This window comes from Drosophila montana, unplaced genomic scaffold, assembly GCF_035044405.1.
Source record: "Drosophila montana isolate Dmon_TW-CO22-7 unplaced genomic scaffold, ASM3504440v1 contig_2481_1, whole genome shotgun sequence".
Taxonomy (NCBI): domain Eukaryota; kingdom Metazoa; phylum Arthropoda; class Insecta; order Diptera; family Drosophilidae; genus Drosophila; species Drosophila montana.
The window spans coordinates 2615644-2630309 of NW_026997351.1; the positions used below are offsets into that span (position 1 = coordinate 2615644).

Genomic DNA, 14666 nt, shown 5'->3' on the forward strand with positions numbered 1-14666 from the left:
ATGGCATCGATTAAAAGTCAACCGCTAAAATCAATAATAAAACGGAATCTAATTCCAGCAGCAATTACGGACAATAAAGTACTCGGCGGGCTTGATAAAGATATATGACTGGCGATCAAATGGGGAAATAAGTTTAAAAGGCCAAGGTTTTTATTATTCATTTATTATTATTATTCTTATTATTATTTTTTAAAATTTTTTATTATATTATTATTATTTTTATTATTGTTTTAAAAGTATACCCTTGCAGAGGGTATTATAACTTTGTCATCTCCGATCAGTATGAGTCGATATAGCCATGTCCGTCTGTCTGTTTCTATGTGAACTTGTCGCTCAGTTTTAAAGCTATCGTCATGAAGATTTGCAGAAGTGCCTCTTTCTGTTGTTTGCAGTACATATGTAAGTCGAAACCGGCTGGATCGGACGACAATTAAGTTGTTGTAGGAAAAACTTTTTTGTTTTTCAAGATATTTTGACCAAACTAGACATTTATTAGTTTCACTATGCTCCTCATATATATGCAAAATCCCATCATCATCGGACAACTTTATCATATAGCTGCCATAGGAACGATCGGTCGAAAATTAAGTTGTTGTATGAAAAACTTTTTTGTTTCTCAAGATATCTTGACCAAAATTTGGCATTTATTAGTTTCACCATGCTCTTCAAATTTAAGCAAAATTTTATTAACATCGGACTACTATAGCATATAGCTGCTTTAGGAAAGATCGGTGGAATAGTTGGATCTTATATGGCAAAAGATTCTGATTTCTTGTGTTGCTTTTATTTTTATTTTTATTATTATTATTTATTTAAATTTTAATATTATCAGAATTATTATTAATGTTATTATTTTATGAATATTTAAAAAACAATTATTATTATAGGAATATTTTGTAAGTTTGAATGAAAAATTGAATTTTTTCTACTGCGTGCCGTTCTACTGAAAATATTTCGAGTCTTGAATATTGAATAGCCGAGTCTACCTGCAACTTTTTTTATAATTTTTTTGAACCAAACAATTTTTAAAAAGATTTTGCTAACAAATTTGTATTATTATTATTATTTTTTTTTTCACTTCGCGACGAATATATGATTAAATATTGATCAATGAACGATATGATGTCGCTCGTAAAGGCTTTTGATTTATGGCCGATAATTATCGATTGTGATTTTAATCAGTCGCTATCAGCACTGGACAAACGATGTCTGCGCCCTGAGATAAGAACTTTACTACTTGGCCCGAGTATAAATACCGAGCATGGTCAGTTCTGTGGTTAAGTTGGAAATCAACATGAAGTTCATCATTGCGAGTGTTATGTGCCTGAGCCTAAGCCTGGCCAGCGTTGGCCACGCCCAGCCTGTATCGCTGCCGGCGCCACTGGACGCACAGCTGCTGAGCGTGGTGGATGAGATGACACAGATCGGTGAGAATGCTGGCAAGGCGCTGGTCCATCAGTATGAGGAGATTGTTGTGGAGCCGCAACAGCAGCTGGAGCAGGCCGTCGAGCAGGTGGAGGTGCGTCGCTCGGAGAGTCCACAGTGTGTAGCCGAGCAGGATGCGCAGATCGAGAACATTCTGGATAGCGCACATCAGGAGCTGCACGAATGCGGCTTGACAGCTGCCCACGCCTCCGCGGAGATTGTCACCGATGTCAACCAGGCCACGCAGCAGCTGGTCTTTGGCGGCTACGCCTTGGGGCGCACCTACAACAAGTGCCAGAACTACAAGAATGTGGTGCTCAGGCAATCCTGCATGGCCAAGTTCTATGTCCAGGCCACTGTCTACTTGGTCAGCGCCCGCTCCTCCCTGAAGACCATCAAGCAGACCACCAACGATCGCATTCCGGCCGTCTTCACCGACAGCAATGCCTGCACTCATGTCGCTTCCGAGAAGGCTGTCACTGCCCTGGATGTGATCAATGCTGATATCGATAAATGCATTGGCCGGGCACGTCGCCGTTAAACACTCCGATTATCCATTTCGTTAATAAAACTTGTGTAACCGAGTTCGGTTTGAGCTTACTTTGACTTCAGCATGCTTCAGTTGACGCTTACTTAACCCAACTGTTTTTGAAGCTTATCGATAAATATCGATTTACAATTTCACTACAATTGATTGAGTGTAGCGTTCACTTTGGCTACACAAATATTGCTACCCTGTGATCATTGAAATAGAGTATAAAGGGTATCAAATTTAGACATAGCATATACATATATATTACTGATCAGCATCAATAGCCAGATAGATTTCTCTAGCCATATCTGATTTAATACAAGCCTTCATCTGAGAGACTTTGGGAGCTTGAAACGATTCATTTTGAAAGCAGCTTCCCCTTTTGCTTGCGCAGCTCACGTTTATTTCCATTCATCGATAGCTCATCGCGTTTTCACAAACTCGATAAGTATCGATTTTCAGTTAAGTTGTTTTTTTCGGCAATATCTTGAAGTTCAGACACTAAATTAGGTTTAGTGTAAATTGATAGTGTAAGAGATTTGACATTTCAGGATAGCACATATATTGATTCAATCCATTTTTAATTTGATATCTGATGTGCAGATTATGATAAACGTCAGTTGACTAATTTTTAACATAATATTTGTGATTATCTATATCGAAAGAGGAGTGTAAAACTACATAGTTTGACAACAATCATGATTAATATATTTTTATTTGTGTTCAAGTTTTTGCTGATTTGATTGAAGTCCGTAAAGCGGAAATACTTGAAATTGAGATGAGCTAATATTCTATTTGATCCAGTCTTGTAATCCTCAGCAATTTCACAGCTGCAAAATTAATTCCTTTTGCAATCAAATTGATGCCAGATGCGTGATGCGAGTAATCACAATTCACACAATTTGAGCTCTTGACAGCGGCCATCAAATGTATTTGGAGCATTTATTGCGGGGCTTTCTCGTGCTCTTAGATTTATTATTTATAATCTTAAATAAGCGCATTTAGAGGCTGGCAAAATTTTTAATCAAAATATAACTTAATAATTAATTTGACGTGCAGGCGTCTTTCGGCTTTCAGTTTTCAGCTTTTGCTTTTGCATTTGCCAGAGAGCTTTGGGCATAGCCTTCGAATGGCTCGCTTTTAATTACGCACAACTGACCCAAGTTTGATAATTATTGGACTATGAATGGCAGTGAGTGTCGAATAGTCTCAATTTTCGTAGGTTCTTGCTTTTGGTCAGGCGGTTTTCAAGTTTGCATTGAACTTAAAATGAAACTTTAACTCAAAACTAAATACAATTGAATGCGAACTCGAGCTAGAAAAAACAAGTCTAAGTGCTGAGCTCGACACTGGAAGATACCCATTAATCTTTACCCAGCGAAAAGCTGCGGTTACAAACATACGCAGATTCTTTCTCGAGCTACTTGCTTGGGAAAAACACTCATTCGAATAACTTCGGAACCTATAGTCCGATCGTTTAGCCAAAGCGCAAGGCTGTATATTTATGGGATGGGATTTTTTTTTAATTTTGTCTGTTTAACTATACTAAGGCTCTAGCTCTTAACATCTTCGAGCTATGTTTCAAAACCGATATTTATCGATTTATTGACATCGATGGAGACATCGAAATAAAAGATGAGCTCGTTCTGCATAAGATCTTATATATTATGCAGAATATGTTTTAGATCTCTAGCTTAAAGACGGACAGGTGGACAGGTGTAAAGTTGGACAGATTGAGCTTAAGTGACAAAAAACTTTTGAGAATATGCCGAGTTAACCGGACTATAACCGACCCCTTCAGAATCTGATAAAACCAGCTTTTGCCATTGTTCCAAGTACAGGGTATGCAACTAACGCGCGGGCGCTGCTAGAAACGCCTCAAAGTTGCTGCGGCTACAAATCAAAATCGAAATCAAAATGAAATCCGGTGGCCATCAGGCATCTTGTCACCGTGTTGCACATTCAATCATAATGCCATAATCATGGACTTAAGCAACATATTAAATGCAACGAATTTCAAATGCACTGCAATGCAATATCTTAATTATAGTTGATAAGATAAACCTAAGCAAAGTAAGGGATTGAGAGTTAAGAGATTTTCGAAAATGTATTGAAAGAGTTCTTCAATTAAGGAGGGATATCATTATAGGGGAGGGAAGAGGGATATCATTATAGAAGAGCGATATCATATAGTTATATATAATATATATATAATTGAATATATTTATTGTATGTATTATTTTCGATAATTTGAGTATATCGATAGCCCGGCACTCAGCATCTGATGACATAGCTAACATGCTCCTGCCTGTGGCAGAGCATATCAGCAACAGCATGAGCAGCATGTTAGAACGCCTTAATCGCGAGTGCCTGACTAGTTGATGCCCTGTAATCAGGGCCTATCTGCTGTTACGAACACTCGAGCAGTCCCACAGAATAACTCGAGTGTTTACGGTACGATCTAAATGAAAATTTTTATGATTTGATATGATAGCCAAATTTCTGTATATATCAAATATCAAAACACAAGGTTCTAGTCTGAAAAATAATATTTTTTTAAAAATTTTTGGCAGAAGAGTTATCGAAAATTAATGTAATAGCTGTGATGATATAAGATAGTATATACAATAAATAAAAAATAAAAATTTGAAGTCTCTAGCTTCATGACGCGTTTCAGCAGGACATTCAGACATGCGAACATGTCAAGATCGATTCAGAACGTCCTGCTGATCAGCAGTATATATATATGCATGCTTTATGCACTCTGCTGCACAGCCAATATACCCATTTGCAATGCGTACAGGGTATTCCAGCCACAAAAGTGAGAAACGAAGCGCGCGCAGTTTTGATCGCTTGTGTGCAACGCAGCGTGGCGCGTTTCAAGGGCAACTTTGAGACGTTGCAAAAGTGCAGCGGGCGGGCGTAGACCAACCGCCAATATATGAACACACACACACACACACACACACACACACACACACATACAGACATACAGACATACAGACAACAGGCGACACACGCACACAGAGAGTCGAAGTGTTGCATGACTCGCGCATTGGCCACTTATGGTCAATGTCAAGCGGCTCGCGACGTCAGTTGCCGCCGTTGCCATTTTGAATTCAAATGCTCGCAAAACGCCATCCCCAACCCGCCGCAACGGACGATCAGCTGCGCGCAAAGTTCAAGCGACAAGTTCAAGTGATGTCGTCAGCCAGAGGGGTCTAGCCAAGTGTTACAGCCCAACAAGAACATCAACAACAACAACAACGACAATAACAATAACAATAACCATAACATTAACAAGAACCTGTAGCTGGAACTGGGAGTCAAGCCAAAGCAATAACCAAAACTAAAACAGAACTAGAACCAGTTTGTCATAAGCCAGGGCAAAGCAGAACGACTCAGGCTCAGCTCCGAGAACACGCCCCCCTCCCCCCTCTCTGACAACAGACACACAGCAGCTTAACAGAGCGACTATAACAGACGATGATGACGTCGACGTCGCCGTCGCCGTCGCCGTCGCCGTCGACGCCAACGTCGAACGCATTGAACTTGTTAGCAATCTTTCGGCTCCATTGTCAGTTATAAACTAAACGCAAAACGAAACGGTTCGCTAAACGGCACGCCTGCAAAGTGCATAAAAGCCCGCACTATTATTATTTTTGTTTGAATTTTGATTTATATTATTTGCTTGTGTTCGTGTTGTTGCTGCTGCTGCTGCTGCTGCTGCCCAAAAGCATGACAATTTATGGACTGCTGGTGCAAATCATAATCATCTGCAATTAGAAAACTGAACTGAACCGAGCTGAACTGAACTGAACTGAGCGGAGCGGAACTGAACGTGACGGAACGAAAGGACAGGGCACGGAACTGGTTCGCAATGGCGCCGCCCGCTGAGCAGCCGGAGGATGATTTTGTTACCAAGGTGAGTGCAAAGGAGTTTCCCGTAGGCTTTCGCAGCCCTCGCGCACCAGTTAACGTTCGTCTGTTAATCAATTGTTTTCATTATTTTTTATTTTGGATCGTGGCTAATTCACAGCCTTGTCCGTGGCACACGGTCAAGGTTGTTGTTGTCTTTTTCTTATTAGAGAAATATTAGCATAATATGATCAATGGGCTTGACTTGGGCTAAATGCAAAGCCAATCGTAAATCAGCCGAGCCGGAAATATTTGCTTCATTGTTTTTTTTTTTTTTTCTTGTATATTTTTTTTTTTTACCTTTTTAGTTTCCGTTTCGACATTTTTGTGTGCCTCAAAGCAAAGGCAACAAGTTGATTGAATATATTCATATAAATATATATTTATTTATATGTTTATATATATATCTAGCTGTATTTAAATATTTGTATGCACAGATAAATATATGCATCTATATATAAATATATATCAAATGCATATAAACCAGTTTGTTAAATATTTTTTTTCTGTGCCTTCAATTTCTTTTTTTCAATTTAAATATATATATCTAGCTTTTATCACACCTACGTTAATTAAACAGCCCGATCGGCACTCTCCAGTACGTATATATATCTATATACTATATAGCTGCATATGCACAAGATCAGCTGCTTTTAAATACAGCTAAGTAGCTTTCTTAGCTGTGGCTAATTAATCTGTTTTATTTGTGCTCAAAGTTCCCACGATTATGTCATGATCAAATATATATATACATCTTAAATATATTTTTATATACATATAAATATAATCTCAGCATGATTAGTTAATTATGCTCTTGTGTTTTCTGTTCTATTCTCTTCTGTCTCAAAAAATCATATACCGCAGCTAATTCTAGAAGTTAAAAGCATCATAAATCTTTAAGAAGAAAAAAGGGAAATATAATCTCAGTTGGAAACCAGTTTAGAATTGCGTAATACTCGTTCAGAGTTCCAATTATAGCTTATACAGCTTTTTAAAAGATATTCATGCTATATTTGCATATTATATAAGACTTTATCAGATCTAGACTTCTGCTAGCTGTGTGTATAGCCACATGATCTGAAGACTCTTTCTACCCGGGACTAGAAAATATACCAAGTTTGCAGTCTTTCTACCAAGTTATGCTCTCTTGCACAGTGTGAGAGATTATAAGAAGTATAATCCAAATGGAAATATCGAAAAATATTTCAGAAAAGTTCACTTATACATATATATAAAAATAAAAATGTACCCTGTATATATGCTAAATGAATGCAAAGCGTTGCTTATGTGATCATATAAGGTATTCCCCCAAGCCGATAACCTTGTTCTTTGTGTAGGGGGACTTTTTCTTTCGTAGAGCCTAGACATGGGTCAATGAAAGGTTCGTTCTTATAGATAATGATACAGATACATGCTGAATAAAGCGTTGGTAGGGTTCAGCTGTTAGTTAGGAGATATAATAGATCATGTATCGTATATAGCTGCTAGTTAGAAGCTGTTATAGATCTATGTACTTCCGAACCAATAAAGAATTGTGAATAAGGTGAAGCTGCTAGCTGGCACCTCACAGAAAGACCAATAAAGAATATAGAATAAGTTATATAAGCCTATCATTAATAAGCTGCTGTTCATATGTTCACCTGCAAAACATCAAAAACTGACTCGGTTCAAATGGGCTAATTTCAAAGAGAGAATATTAATAAATCTTTTAAGATTAATTTCGTGAGAAACCACACATATATTCTCATCAAATATCTTAGGAAATAATATTTATTTAATTTATATTATGCATGTTCCATCCAAAATTGCGAAATTTAGCAGGCAGTTTATTGCGGCGCTGCCACCTTGTAAATGTGGCAATACAGAGCATGGAATACAATCTAATTGCAAGCTAAAGCAACATAAATTTTTGCACTTTGTCATGAAGATCATTAACCTTTGCGCTATAGTTAATTAATTTATTGAACTTTTTTAGCTATTGAGAGCAAGAAACCGAAACACAATATATATAGTTTACCATGAACTTTGCCAGGCACATGACAAATGCATCTAAATGGGCTCTGCACAAGATAAATCTAGTTCGGAATGCATTAACAAACGAAATTCGACATATTTATCTGGCATATAGCGTAGTCCGGTATTTGAAGACAAATACAAATGATAAAACATCAATTTCGAATTTGTGAAATGTGCTTAAAGTGTGGCAAGTGCAGCGATAAATGCTGTACAAATTCAATTTCTATAATTGGCAACGTTTGGCTTAAATGAGATTTAGGCCGTAAATAATAGCCAATTGCTTTATTTTTTTTTTGGAAAATGCAAAACGCCAAGCCGCAAACTCTACAAGAGCGAGCACAATGTATCTGTATCTAAGCCCGTGTATCTGTATCTATGCTTGGCCGTATTCGTATCAAAATGGCCAAAATTAAACAGCCAAAAGTCGCGTATCTCGAGAATATCAGACAGTCGCACTTGGTGCTTTAGCTTAAATAGCTTTTGTATCTTTTGCCTGTTGTATCTTGTATCTTGTATCTTGTATCTTTTGTTCGGCCAGACGCTCTAGTATCTTAATTATTATTGTGCCCAGCGTTGCGGAACATGTCGAGACAAATCGCCAGTCACAATTACTCACATAAAACGACATGAAGCCGCAGCATAAATCCCAAAACTCCAAATTATTGTTGATAGATACAAATATGGTTTTTCTTCGTTTTTGTTTTTGTTTTCGGCTTTCGGTTTTATATTCTTTTCATACTTATTTGCCACACGAAATACTCACTTAGTTCCCCTCTTCTCTTGGTTTTTGGTCTGCTTCCGCATTTTTTTTTGATGCGGCGCCCAAAAGCATTTACAATAATACCCAGAAATACTAACAAAGGCGACGATCGACGTCCATAAAAGCCAAAACAAAGCAATTAATTGAATGGAAATCACAAAAAAAAAGAATAAGTAAATATTAAAAAAATGCTCAGAAACAACAGTCCGTTTGGCCGAACTTCAGATACCCTGCCGTACATTTGACAGCTGTTTGACTTTTATTAGATGAACAACGTTAATTAAACTTGTGTCAATTAAGCCTAACGCAACTTATTCTATAGCTAAGTCGAGTATATACATATATATCTCTTTAAACCGACCTGAGGCTCGTTTGAATGAGACCTTTGCAATCTCCTCCGCATTTGGACTTATCCAATTCTAGATTCCTTTAGAAGGTGCCCAGCTAGTCGAATGGGTTGACTTCCAAGCCGCGCGATATAATTCGCAGCCTGTAGGTTTATTACGTTCCCGACTTTGGGCACGCCTGGTTCCCATTACATATCGGATATTCGCTTGTACCACGGTGCATCAGACAGCTTGCAAGTTCCTGACCTTTGACGCGATCTCGCAGCAATCCCGTATACCTGTATGCCATTACGCCAGGCGAGAGCTATGCAGGTATTATAGATGGCCACCTTACGTGGACAGCATTTCTACCATTTACAGACCATCTAAGTAAAGTGAGGTGGTTTTTTTTGGCAGGGCTGCTAGCTCATAAGAACTTTACGCCAGTTCGGTTCCAGCTTAATGTTTTCGTTGGATTTGGTTCAAACTTTGACTCGTTTGTTATATATATATTCAAAATGTAAATGAAAAATTGCAATTTGCTTTAATGATTGCCCGTTCTACTGAAAATATTGCCGGCTGTAGCTATTTTCATATGGAAATTGCGGGCTAAATTTGTACTCTACCCAAAATTGGCTTGGGGCCCAAGCATTTTGTGCTTTGGCTGTAGGTCTTTTTCAAAAGTTTTTTATATTTTAAAACCAATCGGTCTTGAAGAGTAGAAGGATTATAATTCTGTTGAAACAAGGTTACGTAGGTCCTCCAGATACCCGCGCAGTACGCGTTTGTTTCCGGTATTCGATAAAGTGTCCCGTTTCCAAGCAATCGATTAAAATCGATAACAATAAATCCTGTTTTATTTCATTTTAGAAGAAAGTTCAGGGTATCTTCTAGTCGGCCATCCCGACCTGAGCGCTCTAACTTGTTTCAAAACAAGAATATTTGTTAAAACTTAGAAAAATTATTGTAAAACTTCTTTGAGTGTTAAATACGCTCTGCAAGGTTATTTAGATAAAAATAAATCAAAACGAAAAATTTCGGATATCTTAGGCACGTCGAAGATTTAATACCCTTGCAGACATTTGGCTTAAGGTTTTGCAGATATGTGAGAATAGTAAAGCGCTCAAATGCTGAGATTTGATGAAGCTATCTTGGAAATCAGAATATTTTGACATATAATAACCTACTTTGCAATCGATTGTCTTATGGTCGTTTATATGATTAAGTCGTGCCTTGTTCATAAGATTTTGCATCTATGTAGGGAGCAGACTCTTGGACAGATGGTTCCTATGGCAGATACATAATATAGTGGTCCGATGTTAATAAGATGTTTTAGTAATTATAGTTTGGTCAATATATATTCAATAACACACAAGTTTTTCATACTAGCTCCTACTGTTCGACTGATCGTTTCAGCTATTTGATATAATAGTCCGATGTTGATAAGATTTGGCATGAGGAGCATATCAAGATATCTTACTTCTCGACTGTTCGTTCTTATGGCAGCTATATGATAAAGTTGTCCGATCCGGCCAGCTCCGACGTACATATGTATGTACTGCCCTCCATAGAAAGATGAAAGCTTTAAAACTGAGAGAGACTAGTTTCAACAAGCTGATATAGAATATATATGCTCCTTATCCATCTTATCGTTCTCACACTTTATGACAAAGTTATAATACCCTCTAGAAGCGTATGCAATATTTCGCAGATGCTTGATGGGATGTAAGCTGTCTCCTTCTATGCGTTACACACTTCATGATCAAGTTAAAATACCCTCTGAAAGGGTATACATAACTTCGTATATATCTCGTTTGAAGCTCTGTGCATGATCAGCCCTCATCAACTCGAGCAGCATCTCGGAAGGTAGCTTCAAGCTGAGATTCCGATTCGTGACGTCTGCACACAACACGTTATTGTTGTTGTTGTTGTTCCTGTTGTTGCTGTTGTTGTTGTTGTTGTTGCTGTTGTTGTTGCTGTAGCTCGCATTGAGTGTCATGGAGGTCAAGTTCAGGAAACACCGCATTGCTAGCGAGCACTTAATCTGTTTTTTTTTTACGATTGTGGTTTGTTTGCATTTGGGTTTGTTGCGAAGAGCTGCCAAGCCTCATGTTTTTTTTTATTTGCAATAATAAAGTCGGTATCTAATTATGTTGCTAATTCGGTTTATGTATTGAAATATAAAATTAGCGATTTTATTAGTTGGTTTATGGATATGGATTAACTAATTATTAAGACATACATATATTAACGAATTTTTGCATTGCAGCTAGCAAATCTTATTTATTCGAATGCAGCGTCAATTTAGATTCTTAACTTGACCAGTGTTGTAAATCGTACACTTTTCAAGTGTCCGCTGATCAGTGTTGTAAATCGATTTGCAGGGCAAGTCAAATTTTGTTTCCTAAATTGGAAAACCTACTGAATGCTTCTTAAATTTTGAAATTCATACATATTTTTACAAATTTAAAAAAATTAATTATTTATGAATAAATCTGATTTTTTTAATATTAAGGAAACGAATGTCCAGAAAATCTCTTTTAGTTAATTTCCCCTTAACTTAAATTATTTGTGATTGTAATTAATTTATGGTCCATGTACATGTTTCGAAGTTTTATGTACAGAAAATTGTAGCCATATTTTGTTTTTTATTGTTTATTAGATTTTTATTTTTGAGCTGTCGCTTGCGGGCCAGGGCCAAAAAGCAAATAAATTAATTTGATTTATGCTAATTAGTTCGTGTGTGTGTGTGTGTGTGTGTGTGTAAGTGTGTGCGTGGCATGAAAACATATAAACTAAAGATGCTTGAATAATATGATAATGTTTTTTTCATGATTTTGCTGCTAATTACAGATACCTTCAATAATTGGATTCTTGAACTTGGACTAATTGGCAATTGAACTTTTGGGCCGCGGACGTGCTGGAAGCATAATAAATAAATTAATTAAGGCTGAATATGGGCGCGCTGCAAGGTCTATATATACATATACAACTTTTTTTTGTGGAATAAATGTAATAAATTAATGAAAAAGTGCTGGCAATTTATTTAAAAGCTGCGTGCAGCAGGCAGCGCAGCTGCTGTCAAACCGTAGGCAGCATTTTCGTGCTGCGCCGAAAAGTATGCAATGGTAAAAGGCAACGCTGCATGCGGCGCCGAGCTGCAGCTGGGCGAATTGGGAACTTTTGGCGCTGAGCCGCGCTGTTATCGATAACAGCGCTGCTATCGACAGTTGCAGCAGAAGTTTGGGCAAACAAAATGACATATGACGAATATGTGAATGAATAATGTAAATTTAGTAAATTGTAATGATGAGGGGCAGCACAAACAAATATGTAAAGCCGAGCGACAATCAACATTTTGTTTTTGTCGCTACCCTTAGGCCGGCAAGTGAGTGTGCGGATGTGATCCAGCTGCAAAAATAACAACAACAGCAACAGCTAAATAAACGTTAACAGCACTGCGAGCATAAACAACAAGAAGAAGACGCTGTAAGAAAAACTACAACTAAAAATTAGAAAAAGAAAGCAACAGACAAGTGTAAGAAGAAGCAGTGTAAGAGAAGTGCAATTGAATTAACAGTTTTGACAGCAGCCAGTCAGCAATTGGAGTGAGGGAGAAAGAGAGCTACGCAGCAGCAGCAGCAGCCGCAGGACTGTGCGTCGCTGAGGTTGAGAATTGGACAGAGTAGTCGAGGAACTCTTTCCAGAGGCGGAGGAAATGTATTCGGCAGTGAAGCCGCTGTCCAAATATCTACAATTCAAATCGATACGGATCTACGATGCCGTCTTTACAATACATTCCAAGTGCACGGTCGTCATACTGTTGACCTGTTCCCTGCTGCTGTCGGCCCGCCAATACTTCGGCGATCCGATACAGTGCATCAGCGAGGAGAAGAATATCAATTATGTGCAATCCTATTGCTGGACCATGGGCACCTACATCATCAAGCTGGATAATTTCAGCGATCGCCAGCTGTTGCCGACGCCGCCAGCGTTGCGTGCCGGACGCAACCGGATCAGCCTGCGTCGGCTGGCGGATTACAATGAGGAGTACGCACGCGCGATGTCCATTGCGGAGGGCGTTGGCCCAGAGATACGCGGCCAGACGCAGCGCGTCTATTTGCGGTATTATCAATGGGTCATCATATTGCTGCTCTTCCAGTCGTTTGTCTTCTATTTTCCGTCGTGCCTGTGGAAGGTGTGGGAGGGCCAGCGGCTCAAGCAGCTCTGCTCGGAGGTGGGCGAGGCTCTGCTCTCGGATCAGACGTACAACACGCGGCTGCGCCTGCTGGTCAAATACTTTACCACCGACTACGAGGATATGCACTATTGCTATATGGCCAAATATGTTTTCTGCGAGCTGCTCAACTTTCTCATCAGCGTGAGTAGCAGCTGCCAAACCCAAAACCCACCCGATCCCAAGCCAATCCATCCGATCTTCTAACCCAACCTTCCAGATACTCAACATACTCGCGCTGGAGGTGTTTCTGAATGGTTTCTGGTCAAAGTATCTGCACGCGCTGGCCACAATACCGCTGTACGATTGGGATCGCTGGAATCACATATCGTCGCGCGTCTTTCCCAAGATCGCCAAGTGCGAGGTGCTCAAATATGGCGCCAGCGGCACCGCCAGCATTATGGACAACCTGTGCATACTGCCGCTGAACATACTCAACGAGAAGATCTTTGTCTGCCTGTGGTGCTGGTTCCTGCTGATGGCCTTCATGTCCGGCCTGAACCTGCTCTGCCGTCTGGCCATGATGCTCAGCCGGACGCTGCGTGAGCTGATGATACGCAGCCAATTGCGCTTCATGACCAAGCAGCATGTGCAGCGCGTTTTCCGGGATCTAACCATCGGCGATTGGTTCCTCCTAATGAAAGTTAGCGTCAATGTGAATCCCATGCTGTTCCGTGATCTGATGGACGAGCTCTGCGAGCTGCGCAGCACGCACAGCTCCACCTCCTCCCTCACTCTGCTCGAGAGTCCCGCCTAGCCTACGTGTGGAGTGTTATGCATTGTTAACTATCAAATTAGTTATGCCAACGACCAGGTCGATAGTCAACCGCCCAAACTCGCTGTGCTTAGTGTTTGTGCATAACAATACATTGCTATGTATTCTATGTACATATATATATAGATAGCTATATATCTTTTGACATTTATGTAGTCCGATCAAATGAGTGCTATACGCAAATATATATATTTCATATTCTTTAAGTTGTTTACTGTGAAAGCAACTCTTGAAGAAGTATGCCAGGCAACATTCATGTATCGATATATATCGATCTTAGGTAAATATCTTTAGGCTAACGAGATGCCGATATCATATCTATTCTATGTATATATATAAAGATATAGATAGAAATATTTTTAATATATATTTCATATTCTTTAAGTTGTTTACTGTGAAAGCAACTATTGAAGAAGCATGCCAGGCAACATTCATGTATCGATATATATCGATCTTAGGTGCCTTTATAAATATCTTTGGGCTAACGAGATGCCGATATCATATATATATATATAGATATTTACATCTTTTATATATATTTCATATTTTTTAAGTTGTTTACTGTGAAAGCAACTCTTGAAGATGTATGCCAGGCAACATTCATGTATCGATATGTATCGATCTTAGGTACCTTTATTAATATCTTTGGGCTAACGAGATGCCGATATCATATATAT

General features: G+C 38.8%; 2 protein-coding genes and 1 long non-coding RNA gene across 3 annotated transcripts; all 3 read left to right on the forward strand.

Annotated features, from left to right (window-relative positions):
• The first annotated feature begins 1246 nt into the window (after nucleotides 1-1246).
• LOC135428369 (uncharacterized) lies at nucleotides 1247-2009 on the forward strand. Its single transcript, XM_064682323.1, has one exon. It carries the CDS (start codon nucleotides 1262-1264, stop codon nucleotides 1964-1966), a length of 705 nt encoding a protein of 234 aa, XP_064538393.1. The 5' UTR covers nucleotides 1247-1261; the 3' UTR covers nucleotides 1967-2009.
• Nucleotides 2010-5551: 3542 nt separating this feature from the next.
• On the forward strand, nucleotides 5552-12008 carry LOC135428445 (uncharacterized). The gene is made up of 2 exons (XR_010436254.1): nucleotides 5552-5882; nucleotides 11831-12008. It is a non-coding gene; the product is annotated as an uncharacterized LOC135428445 (long non-coding RNA).
• A 235-nt stretch (nucleotides 12009-12243) lies between these two features.
• Inx5 (Innexin 5) lies at nucleotides 12244-14195 on the forward strand. Its single transcript, XM_064682529.1, has 2 exons — nucleotides 12244-13358; nucleotides 13435-14195. The coding sequence occupies exons 1-2, from the start codon at nucleotides 12696-12698 to the stop codon at nucleotides 13969-13971; spliced, it is 1200 nt and encodes a 399-aa protein (XP_064538599.1). The 5' UTR covers nucleotides 12244-12695; the 3' UTR covers nucleotides 13972-14195.
• The last annotated feature ends 471 nt before the right edge of the window (nucleotides 14196-14666 follow it).

What these genes read in the sequence shown, in the direction of transcription:
- Inx5 (XM_064682529.1), top strand. Translation starts at nt 12,696, where the DNA reads ATGTATTCGGCAGTGAAGCCGCTGTCCAAATATCTACAATTCAAATCG. An exon ending in TGCTCAACTTTCTCATCAGC is followed by an intron (nt 13,359 to 13,434) that starts GTGAGTAGCAGC and finishes CCAACCTTCCAG; the next exon opens with ATACTCAACATACTCGCGCT.
- LOC135428369 (XM_064682323.1), top strand. Translation starts at nt 1,262, where the DNA reads ATGGTCAGTTCTGTGGTTAAGTTGGAAATCAACATGAAGTTCATCATT.